Source organism: Neodiprion fabricii, chromosome 2 (genome assembly GCF_021155785.1).
Source record: "Neodiprion fabricii isolate iyNeoFabr1 chromosome 2, iyNeoFabr1.1, whole genome shotgun sequence".
NCBI lineage: Eukaryota > Metazoa > Arthropoda > Insecta > Hymenoptera > Diprionidae > Neodiprion > Neodiprion fabricii.
The window spans coordinates 37440094-37453211 of NC_060240.1; the positions used below are offsets into that span (position 1 = coordinate 37440094).

Genomic DNA, 13118 nt, shown 5'->3' on the forward strand with positions numbered 1-13118 from the left:
ACGTCAAACGATTTGCCTGACGATGAATTCAAAATTATGGATACACACGTATCTGTAACAATGAGTAATAACGTCGTTTGCAATTATTTTCAATTTGAGGCTCTTGAGAAGAGGACAAAAGCATGACACTTCGTTATCGCGTCATTGTACGTACTGTATCGTTATCGTTGTAATACATAATATATGTATAATGTTCGGGGGGAAACGGACTACTGAATGCATACTTTGACCCCTGCAGCTGGAGAATTCAGATTACTTACATAACTGTACGTGTGGTATAAATGGGAAATCTAATTAGCTGGTTCTGCTGCTGTTATTTTACCCGTTAGTTAATAACGCCGTGCAGGTAAGCCGCAGCTAAGACACTCTCCTTTCGCTCTCCCATCACGTTTTAGTGGAACGATACCTACGTAAAACATCCGAACACATGAATCATACACACGTGTACGTTGTACATACAGTATCGTACAAATCTACTCGCATCCGTTCATGCTCCGTGTCGTTTTTTTTCTTTTTTTTTCCACAATTCAGAGCGTCCCGTTTCGCGTTTCAACCAACAATACCGCAAAGTTTGCGAATCTGAGAGTGGATTTATGTTTCGAAATTTTTGTAAATCATTTTTATTTTAATTCATTTATTTGATAAAAATTTAAAAACAATACGAACAAATTACCAGTGAAATCTGGAGAAATGATTGATTGTTCGTCTTATTCCAAGAGTTTATAGGTTATTATTATATCATACGTACAACATTTGTGACGCATATGACGTCTTTCCGTAATCTAGATGACCGTTTATACCAGCCCTTTGTTATATTTATATACATTCGTACGTAGTTTTGCACTCACGTCATAACGGGACCATTCCCCATTATCCCTGAATGTGATTCATGCTGGTAATTTTTTTTTTTTTTTCTTACCGCGTGCAGAACAATAATTTCTCATGAACCGTATTGTACAAAATATCTTTAGAAATATCAAGCACATCCGTTTCGTACTCGTAACAGACATATAACCTACCTCGTTTGAATTCGCGGATTATACATATATTCCCACTAAACATAGGTATGCGTTACGTAGTCGTAGGTATAGAAAATTTTGCCCGGAAGCGATTTATCGATTTTCATCGCTGTTTTATGTTAATAATACAAAATGCAGACGAACGAAAGGATACATGTAACACCTTGTACATATTTATGTCTCTGTTTCTTGGTAGATACTTCAGTTACCATTATATCGATAACGTCACGCGGTGATGATGATGATGATACGGTATGCATTGTACGTTTTTACAAACCGACACACACACACACATATATATATATATATATGTACGGCATAATTGTTACGCACGTTTCCCGCTCGCTCACACGTGCGCGGTATTAGCGTGTGTATTTTGTATATACGACGGCTGTCTCGTTGTAATTTGAATTCACAGTCTACCCTGTACGTCGTCGTACGAACGAAACGCCCACGCTCTGATTCATTTTACAACACGACGTATCACACGCAAGGTACCTACACGTGTACATGCGAGTAACGAGCTGCTATAGGCGATTTTTACTTGTTGCTCTATATTCGCGGGTTTTGGTTCTTTCCATTTTTTTTTTTTTTTTTGCATCCAAGTACGAGCAACGAGTTTCGGAATTTTTTTTTTCTCATAATGTAAATTACTTATTTATTTAATTTTTTACCAACGTTTTCGAATAAAATTTGTGACGAGTTTCATGTCGCGTTCAAAGGTTTCGTCGATGCTGTAACTGAACGGTGAAATTAAAAGTATAATACAATTAATATGAAAAGAATTGACATTAGTTTCAGTATAATAATATAGTTGTAACTGTTGAGATATTTTTCTTTTACTTGGATTTTAATGCGAGAATACTTAACGTGTTCTTAAACCTTTTGCTTGGCAAAATTTTATATTTCACCAGCGATTGTTTTGGTCAAGGTGTAATAATTGATATCCTCGTATTTAATCGTGCGGTAGACGTTAGGGGAACGAAGCAAATCCATTACGGCGGGTAAATTCGTCATTCTATATATGTAATGTTACGCAACAGTGATTCATCGGATGAAACTATACGATGACCTCAAAATCATTACCATAAAACACTTTGCTCACTGTGTACAATTTCAAGGTCCAGAGTTTTTCACGCTCTTTAATGTCACGTCAATATGTTTATACTTATACGCGAAATGCCGCAGATAGGTATGTACTATACCTATGTAGTAAGGTCGACGATCATCGTGACGGCCAAGTTGTATGTAAATTCGTACGACTGATGTCATTCGAACATCAATTTTTGTCTTTTAACAGATGATTTGATTTTTTTCGTATTTTCGATGGTGTGCAGAGAAGATAAATATCTTTCGCGTATAAGTCCATCGATAATAGTTATTAATCTCATCACGTCGTTTTTAAAGAAACGAGATTTCTGTTTTTTTTTTTTTTTTTCCAAATTTTAATGTCTTTTAATAGGACAAATCTGTGACAAATATATACTTTTGGTGAAAATTTTTATTTTTACCCACGTATATTCAATTCATTGTTGTCATCTTAAGATCGGAGAGTTTTCTGTGAACAACGAGATAGTCTGGAATAATATAAATCAGACTAAGGACAAATTCGGCATGTTATAGAACAACTCTTTTTATCTTCCTAAAATAGCGATACAAACCGTGACATGTATATTACCGCGGTATATGGGTACCAAGTTGAAAGCAATTGTTGTGAAGTCGTATTGCTAAGTGCAGTATAATGTGTACTTCGGCCGAGATTTCGACAGTTACTTTCTTGAAACTCGATGCACTTTGTCCTTTCACTCGAAGGTATTAGGATACGGGAATGAGTCCAATCCTCTTACCCCATACTTTACTCCCTTGCCATAAAACTTTTCGTACTTTGGCTAGACGTAGTTAAATATCATTTACTATGTAGGTTCAAGTCTGGCTAATTGTACCTCATGTACCGTTTCTCGACGCCTTCTTATTGTACGTATTTACATATTATATGTATACGCATACGTGCACGTTGACTCGTGAGAATCTGTGTTTGACAATGATTCTTGTGTGTCACAGAGTCACAACTCACCACGTCAGTCGATCGGGTGTCTCGTAGCTCGACTGACAATGAGACAGTTTTGATGGTTTAATCATCATCCTTGCTCTAAACTTATTTTTTTTTTATCGTGTAGTCAGCTGTTCGAATAACGCGATTAAAAATAATAATAATCATCGTAGTCATAATACACGTTGTATGTAATACTATAAACGTCAAGTGAATCTATTATTATGGCACAGATACTGAGTTACTTCAAAATGTGTGGGAACGATCGCGTTGGAGATGGTATAATATAACATGAACGACGATTTCTGCACCGTATTGATAAGCAAAAAAATCAACCAATCTTATTCGTGCATGTATATATTATATTATATATATGTAATAAGAACGAGACTCCAAAAACAAAAAAAGGAACAGAGAGGGGGAAAAACTGGAAACATTTGAATTCATACGATTCCATCATACTATCATCGGATTGATTATTGTCGGATGAGTTGTATGCGCACATACAGTTTTTGGAATATTTTTAAATTAGCATGTGTACGTTGGTTACAAACGTCATTCTCGTTGATGTATAAATTACAACGGCGAATTTCGTGTATTTTGCGAGTTGGGCATTATTTTTCCTCATCTAATCTGTTTATTCGTATCAAGTGCGTGCTTAATGAAGATTTATCTCGTTAGATAAGAATAAAATACTTTAAATTGCTTGTGGATATAATTATTAAAATACAGAATTAATCCCCTAGAGAGTGATGCTGAATTTGCGAAATAGATCAACTTTCGGGTGTGAATTAAATTAGTTGAAACTGATTGTTGACACAGCTTTTTTTGATTCGTTGTTCTTAACGAATTGAAAAGTCATGTCACTAGTAATATAATTATAGCATCTATCTAACAGACGCATTATGATGCAGCGGAAATACTAATAAAAAATTTGTCAATTTTTGTTACAGGTGTGCTGGAGATGGCGGCCACTGAAAGCACGATCAGATTCAGCGGTCATACCCTGGACAAAGCCACGAAAGCCAAGGTAAATAATTATTTGATTCTCCTTATAGCTATGAAATAATTAAAGTCAGATTTCTGTGTAAAGTGCAGTAAATTTAGATTTACTTATTTAACATATTCCGGTACCCTTGATTGTGTAAAATGAAGAATGGCTCAAGTATGAAAATAAGAATCAATCTTTTTTTGTGAGTTTAAACTTCTTAAATTGCATGTCGATTTTTAGAATCCATACTTTTGAATAATGCTCCAAGCGTTTCGAATAGCAGCGCCTGGATGATCTGCAATGATGAAATTTGCGTTGATTGCAGGTGACGTTAGAGAATTACTACAGTAATTTAATCGCTCAACACATCGAGCGTAAGCAAAGGCTCGCGAAGTTGGAGGAGTCGTTGAAAGACGAGGGTCTATCCGAGCAGCAAAAGCAGGAAAAGAGGCTGCAACATGCCCAGAAAGAAACTGAATTTCTACGTCTGAAACGCTCGCGGTTGGGCGTCGAGGATTTTGAACCACTCAAAGTAATCGGGAGAGGAGCTTTCGGAGAGGTAAGGAATTGACAAACTTCATCTTCATTTGGTTTTCGACTAAGTATGTCTTATGCAGGGGATTCGATTGATATTTTTTTCCCTCCTCAATCTTGTGCGTATAATACACATCGGAAGAATCTTTTCGTTGCCGAAAAGTTCAAAGAAAGTTGAATATAGATGAAGGAAAATGTTGAGAAAAAAAATGTGTTACCAAGGTGTGATCGAATTGTTTTTCAGGTAAGATTGGTCCAGAAGAAGGACACTGGTCATGTTTATGCTATGAAGATACTGAGGAAAGCAGACATGCTTGAAAAAGAACAAGTTGCACACGTCAGAGCAGAGCGAGACATCCTTGTCGAGGCTGATCATCAATGGGTTGTTAAGATGTACTACAGTTTTCAAGACCCTATTAATCTCTATTTGATTATGGAGTTTTTACCTGGTGGTGAGTTCAATTATTTGGCGGTGTTTTGCTTCTTCTTGCAATACATGAGTAGAATTTTCTGATGACATTATTTCACAATTATTTATCTACGTAATAATGTTATTTTTAATTCTCAGGTGACATGATGACCCTACTGATGAAGAAAGACACACTTTCTGAGGAATGCACGCAATTTTATATATCCGAAACCGCATTAGCTATAGATTCTATACACAAACTGGGTTTTATTCATCGGTGAGTAATTTACAACAATTGTTCAATTTGATTTTATTTTAATTTGTATGATTTCGAAATTATATCAATCACAGTAGATGGATAAAATTTTCATTCAAGTCTCAATCACTCAAATAATTTTCATTCTTCATCGTTTCAACTAAGTGTGCGGTGGATAACTCTACACAAATAATCCCTTGTCAAGTGTAGTAATCAATATATGTATGTTAATAATTGCATGAATCCAACTTTTGTTTGCAGAGATATCAAACCGGACAACCTTCTGCTTGATGCGCGGGGTCACATCAAACTGTCAGACTTTGGTTTGTGTACCGGACTTAAGAAGTCGCACCGAACTGACTTTTACCGGGATCTCAGTCAGGCGAAACCCTCAGATTTCAGTAAGTCGTTGTCTGTAAAAAGTATTGCCATGACACAATTGAAACTCGGTTTAATGCAGCTTCCTTTGATGTTATATAAAAGTTAGATTTTTTAAAACAAAATGAGAAGCATCTCACAGACTTTTCCACCTAAAAACGGATACTGTTAGTTTACACAAAGTTTTTCAACTTTTTTGCAGTGACGTCGTGTGGATGCGGAAGTGGAGGAGCAATGGACAGTAAGAGAAGAGCCGAGAGTTGGAAAAGAAATCGAAGAGCTCTAGCCTACAGTACAGTCGGTACACCAGATTACATAGCCCCTGAAGTTTTTCTGCAAAACGGTTACGGTCCGGCATGCGATTGCTGGTCACTAGGCGTTATTATGTATGAAATGTTAATAGGTTTGTACGCTTGATGTTTATTACCCATTATTTGTTTTGAACGACTATTTATTCTTATTAACAAATCTGTTATTTTACTGTTTGTATTTTACATAGGTTATCCTCCGTTCTGTAGTGAAAATCCTCAAGAAACTTACAGGAAGGTAATGAATTGGCGCGAAACGTTGATATTCCCTCCTGAAGTACCAATTAGCGAGGAGGCCAAGGACACTATTGTTAGATTCTGCTGTGAAGCAGATAGAAGATTGGGTGCGTCTTTATCCTTGTTTCCTTTTATAACAACATTTCGGAAATTGGAGTAGTTAAATAATAAATGTTGTAACTGCACTGAACAAATTAAAAAAAATGCAATCCCATATTACTTCCAGGCTCTCAAAGAGGCATAGAAGAATTAAAGCTTGCGCCATTTTTCCGAGGAGTTGACTGGGAACACATACGAGAAAGACCAGCAGCAATCCCAGTAGAAGTGAGGTCGATTGATGATACATCCAACTTTGACGAGTTCCCTGACGTCAAGCTTGAAATACGTGAGTAGAAAATAAAATGATTGGTAATATCAAATCTCGGCATTTCTTTTCCTTAAAATATACTTTTCTTTGAAAGAAAAGAAATTTTTCACTGATTACCTTTCTAATGTGTTTAGCGTCAGCACCGCTGCCGCAAGATGGGGAGGTGATATACAAGGACTGGGTATTTATCAATTACACTTTCAAACGATTCGAGGGTCTGACTCAGAGAGGTACCCCGACCAAGAAATAGCAAGCCTCGATTAACCCGTGCTCGACTGTCAACCACCAAACACAAAGCGGTGGATCGATTGATCCGGTACTGGTGCACCATAATCACAATTCACCTCAGCACCATCACCACCATCACCACCACCACCACCACCACCATCACCACCACCGTCATAACCGTTATCATCACCTCACAGGGGAGTGAAAGTCATCACTTTGGATAATAGACTTTGGTTGTAACTGAGGTCTGCAATGAAAATTTTCAGAGACTCTGCAGAATACAGAGATGAACGATGATGATGACGATGATGATTTCTGGTTAATATGTCGGCGTGAAATATGAGGCTATTCATTTAATCGGAATGAAGACATGAAACAGTTGTTCGGATATCGAGGAACGACGTTAAGTACAAAAGATCTGATTATGAGCATGCGTTGGGGTTACGTCTGGATTGGATACTAAGAATTTAAAAACCCAATGATTTAGGGTAGGATATCGTCAAAAGTAAGGAAGGTATTTACAAATCGCAACCGTACTAACGAGATATTGAGAAAAATTCCAATTGGTATGCGCGGGCGAAAGCGGCTGACTTTTGATAGAAGTTTATCAATCGCGGCAAAAAGTTTTGTCTAAATGGAAAAAAAAAAAAAAAAAATTGGATTTCTTGCTAGTTATGAAACACGGCTTTTCTCGCTCTTTTATTTCTTTTCCCTATTGAATAAAAAATCTTGAAAGACATGCACGGATAAATGTTTAAATTTGAATTATGAAAAGTTCGATTTTGCAACTTTTACTAAGCTTGGTATAATCTTCGTGTGCAAATTACGCGTGCGCATTAGTACGGGAAATATATATAACTCGCGTTAGTACGTTGCTAATATATGATGCGTTTTGAATCAGTTGACGATATTATGCGATATATCGTTGCTATTCTATTGACAAATAATTTTTACGACGCTGATAGTTGATGGTCTGAAGAATTAAGACACCTGCGAATGAACATCAAGCAGCAGCAAGATGAGCAATTTTCGAAATAACAATTTGGTCACAATAAAAGATAGAGCTAAAAATGACTTGTAGTATTGTTTCTCAGGCAACTATGATTTTGGTTCTTATTCCTGTTCATTGAATAGAAACTCTTTGAACTTGGCAATGTTCGTTTTGAAAATAAAAAAAAAAATTAATCTCTCAATTAACAAAAAAGACGGAAGTTTAGAACGAGATGAGTAACTTTACAAGTGAGCAGTTAAGATGAAAAGAAATGATAAATTCAGGGCTCCTTCGCTGCCTTAATAAGGTTCCTAACACACGTGACACGGGGCGCAACATCAGTACGTTTAGACGAGCCAAATAAATGAGAAACAATAAATATTAACAATAACAGTAAGAGATAATAATAGTAATATTCATGGTTATGATGAAAACAGACGTTTTTGGATAATAAAAGAACGGTGAAGATAAAAATGTGAGAAAAGCAGTTGCAAAAATTTAACAAGCACATCGGCATAGCATATTTACATATGCTTTACCGAACGTATTTTTAAAACGAACACGGAATGTTATCATTTATGAGTCGGTACAACCGTAACAAAGATGCTGTTGCTATCCAGGGCACCTCATAATAGTAGTAGATGATATTTATAATAAATAATAATAAGTTTATTATATTACAGCAGGCAGTAATAATCAATAATGGTGTTTGATCGACAATACTGCATAAGTTTACGAGGTGTTTGCGTATAGCTAACCATCGTATGAATACTAGGATGAGAAATCAGTTTGTTACGAATTGCATAGTGTGTCCAATAAATCATAAACTATCGAGTTCCGGCGTATGCGTGGTTGGGGAAAAAAAAAAAAAATGGATACTTAGAATAAAGTAAATATTTTAAATGTATAAAAAAGGATATCTGACATTAAATAAAATGAGAGAGAGCTACATATTTTCTGCATTGAACAAAATAAATTATAATCCAAATCTATGTAGTGCAAAACATCGGTTGTTGTTCAACACATTCACCTTCAAAAATTGCAATGTGCTTACCTGCTTCTGAGAATCTCCTTGTAGCAAGCTTGATGTTAGTTACTGCGAACATATTAACGGGTGGAAAAAGAACATGTGAATATGCCAATGTGTTAAATGAACGGCTGATAAACTATTTAATACATATACATATACATATTTATATTAATGATATTTCGCTGTTGATTACAGATGCTAACGTCCATGCCATTAATTTAAAACTAAACAAAAATCGAAACGATTACTTGACATAAATACAAATAAAAATGATAGCTGCAACGTAATTTAAAAAAAAAAAAGTAAAAATTTTCTCTTAATTAAATACAATAGCCACAAGATGCCTTTAATACAGCAAATTTTGGTGCCCTGGAAGCAGTGTAACGAATAAATATTATGATTACGAATACGAATACTTTCGAGATTAAGGTGAAAAGAGAATTACAGCGTAAATGATGTCGGAATGAAATTTTGAACATACATACATGTAGGTTATAATCAGTGAACATTATTTATTTATTGAATATATAGGTACTACTGGCAATCTATGTATTTATATCAGACGTTTACGTAAACACGTAATATCAAGATAAAAAGGAACTAGATTACATACAATGACTCTTCTTGGTGTACACTGTACATAATAACGAATCGACTAAATGTTACGTATTAAAAATATTAAGCAGTTTAATAATCCAATCGTTCAATTATTATTCATCATAACATACCTAAACAATGCTTCACGTAAATCATCTTACAGGTGTGTTCATAAACGTACGGTATGATTATGCACACATGTGTATATACAATACACGCATATATATGTGCATGTATATATGTATGTATATATACACATATTTATGTACAACCACATATTTATATAAGCATACAAATATCAATGTGACAGTTAAAATCGCGCTCCTCGCCGCATTCTTTTATTATTATATTAATAATAATTAGTTTACTAATTTACTACTATTAAATTTAACACCATGATAGATCTCTCTTTGCTGACTCTGGCTATTATTGTTATAGTTAGATTCAGTTTTCATTTTAATTATTATTCCTAACGGCGTTCGGCGTCTCTTTAATCGGAGGACACGATTAATACGATGTTTATAAGTACAGGATCCCCAGTTTCAATATCTCTAATAGAATATCTTGTTTGAGTTCGAAACTTTTGTGACGTTCGTCAAGTTGAGATTCAAAATTCAGATCGCTTCGGTCCAATTTTGAGAAACACTATTCAATATTAAATTAACGTACGAGAACGTGAAAACGGCAATTTTAAATTCTAACTGCAATAGATTTTCTATTGACTTTATTTTGTAAAAGTTTCCAGATTTAAAAATTATCGAACACAGATTTGAAGCTGCTCTCGTTACTAATTTTGCACGTGAAGCTTTTAAGCGGTGTAAAACGAACTTCTTAACATGTGATACAAAGTTATTCAACTAGTTAAGCAATTTTTAATCAACCTTTCAATATTTATTTGCAGTTTGAATAATGATCTGTGCACGGGCAAAATGAAGTGAATCAAATTTTATTCCCGTTATTTATATAAAACAAAACTAAAGAAAAAGGAAACTGGTACAAAAATATTGCTGAATTTTGAATCCGACAGTCCCGACAACAATACTATGTAAACCCAAATACACGAGTGGAACCCAATTTTTTTCTTGTCCTTATTTTGTACAGTAATTTAGTTGATTTTTGTTAGCTGGATTTGAATAGTTTTAAGTAGAAATTGTAACGATTGTATTAAAAATGTAATGATTTGTTATTATACATGGTGACCGGCGTTGTGGCGTATCTTGAATATCAATTCAATTACAAACTGAATTTTTCGCGTAGGTATGTTTTGAAAAACGATTTCATAAAGAGAACTTGATAATCGGGTGTTGCCATGTCTCTAATTAACGGCGGTTTAAATTAATTATTCGTAAACCAATATCTCTTAATAGTTGTTTATTAACACACAAAGAATAAAAACACACACATACACGCAAAATGACAAGTGAATGCAACAATTTCATAGTAGGCTTGTGATTAAATTAAAGAATTAATATTATTATTGAAGAAGGAAAGAAGTAAAAAAAATAAAAAAAAAAAAACATTATGAGAAACCAATGTATAAAGAGAAGAAAAAAAAATTGCTTTCCATATGCAAAAATATACTATTGTAATTATGTCGTTAATAAATTGTTTTTTATTTTAATCGTGCGTCCCTTTTGGTTGGGTTTTACCACTCTTGCAGATACTGTTCATTTAATTAGCCATTACGGATTTCACCCTTCTATCCTGTTTGTGCATCTCTTAACGATTCAACATACCCATTAGTGTGCATGTATGAATACATCAAGACTTTGGTATCGAATCAAATGAATATTGGTAATTATTGCGTAGGGTTTAACGTTTGACCATAAGCAACGTAAAGTTTTTCATGTCTAATTTTGTAGCGCTCTCTACAAAATTACAACGCGAAACAAGCAGGTTTCAGAACTAAGTTTCGAAAGTATGCGACTAATACTCTGGTATCACGGAAGCCGTGTATACTGCATTGTAAATAAATAATGAAATTTGTTAACCGAAAATTTACTGTACGACATTGTCTATCATCTTCAACAGTAGATCTCGATCGAAGAACTGATTCTGGGTTTACGCAAATGATTAACCATTTCCAGCCTCAATTGCATTGAGATAGAATCCGATACATTTAATATCTCTTCTGTCCCATAAATGTTCCAACGCTCAAAACGCGTTCAGCGTTATACATTGATGGAAAGCCTTTAAACGTCGCCATCTGTCAATAGTTGATCTACTTCCAATTAAATATCAAAATTGCCAGACACCTGTCGTGCACAATTATTTATATTTATCAATAGGACATCATTTTCTAATACTTGTCTAATTTTCAGTCCGTTTGGTAACAACATCAGGTAACAAGCCACGTACAGACGGCATATGGATCCTTACCATTCTGATATTCTACTCTACCGACTTCCCTTGAAGAGTATCATTGGCAACTCGACTCATCGCGTAGGAATGACTACAGTTGATAATTACGTGTGCGCTGATACTGGCTACGGTAACTGCGCTTCCGATACTTCGTGATCAGATTTTATTGAAAAAAAAACAACTTTACAATCTGTGTAATCTCCGATAACCGAAATTATTATGATTCTGTTTTAGGTTGCACTACGACGATGAACTATAGGGGGTGCAGTTTCAAAAACAAAAGTCTAGTACATTACCATATGTCATACATATAGGTACGTATATATTCAAATGCACCCCATGCAAGATGCCATAGCTATGCGATAACTTTTGGCACAGATTTTTTTTATCCCAAAATTCCTGTTAATGCAAAATCATACATCAATTATAATCACAGAAATATTTGCAATGACGCGAAAATTAAAACGTGCAATATACGAGGCGTGTAACAAGATCGCAGTCCCTTGTTTCATCGCACCTAACCCTTCTCAGTCTGTGAAAGAAGTCTCGAAAAATCCTGGAACGATTAAACGGCAAATATTGATCAGTCCTCCTCAGTATTAACGTCAAGAAATAATTCACAGAAAAGCGTTTGATCGTGATTGACTTACAAAATGAATGCGTTCAGCCAGAATCCTTTGTTCTTCTTCGTTGACGATTTGGGTGATGGTTCAGAGAAATATTCTACCGGTGGAAAAATCGTTGAATTATTTGATACCGGCTGTGACGCCCGCACATCTGGAATTGGATTAAAAGTTGCCAAAGAACAAGATGTGATCTCCGGACGTAATGACTCGACGCAAAAGATCATCCTGCATGCTCGAAAGCCTTCTAACGTTTCGCAGATACCCCGATGTCAAACTAAGGTCGAAAAAACTATAAATCCTTCTGGCGGACAGGAAAATCAAAGAGAAAACGTCAGTAGTACAATGTTCATATGTCTCGAATATCATCTCAACGATAACTCGTACTAGCGTGACATAGTTGAGTCATATAATGCGAAACATTTTCTTGTAGATCACCCCGGCATGCAAGTCGCAAAAGCGAAGTAAACCGGTTCCATGGAGTTCAACAAAGGTGAAGAAGAACGAAAGTGTTTTAAAAAATGGCGACACTAAGGACTCACGCAACCCGAGTTATGAAAGAAAATCCCTGGAAATTTGTAAAGACCAACAGAAGGCAAAACCAGGCTCTACACGAACATGGATGTCTGTGAAATACAGTGAAAGTAACAGGACATCAATAAAATCACCTTCGGACAATACTTCTTCTACACTGGAGCCAAAAACTAGATCAACGATTTCCAGCACAATTGAAAGAAAA

General features: G+C 35.3%; 1 protein-coding gene across 7 annotated transcripts in view; it reads left to right on the plus strand.

The window, feature by feature from the left end:
- Positions 1 to 10936, plus strand: part of LOC124175797 (serine/threonine-protein kinase tricornered) — a 113179-nt gene extending 102243 nt beyond the window's left edge. For all 7 annotated transcript variants that reach the window (XM_046556335.1, XM_046556333.1, XM_046556334.1 and 4 more), the window contains 9 exons: positions 4023 to 4099; positions 4386 to 4619; positions 4839 to 5046; positions 5163 to 5280; positions 5521 to 5660; positions 5840 to 6040; positions 6137 to 6289; positions 6409 to 6567; positions 6684 to 10936. In XM_046556335.1, coding sequence (XP_046412291.1) covers positions 4023 to 4099; positions 4386 to 4619; positions 4839 to 5046; positions 5163 to 5280; positions 5521 to 5660; positions 5840 to 6040; positions 6137 to 6289; positions 6409 to 6567; positions 6684 to 6799 — 1406 coding nt within the window. In that variant the 3' untranslated portion in view covers positions 6800 to 10936. The remainder of the gene's footprint in view (positions 1 to 4022; positions 4100 to 4385; positions 4620 to 4838; positions 5047 to 5162; positions 5281 to 5520; positions 5661 to 5839; positions 6041 to 6136; positions 6290 to 6408; positions 6568 to 6683) is intronic.
- Positions 10937 to 13118: the final 2182 nt, after the last annotated feature.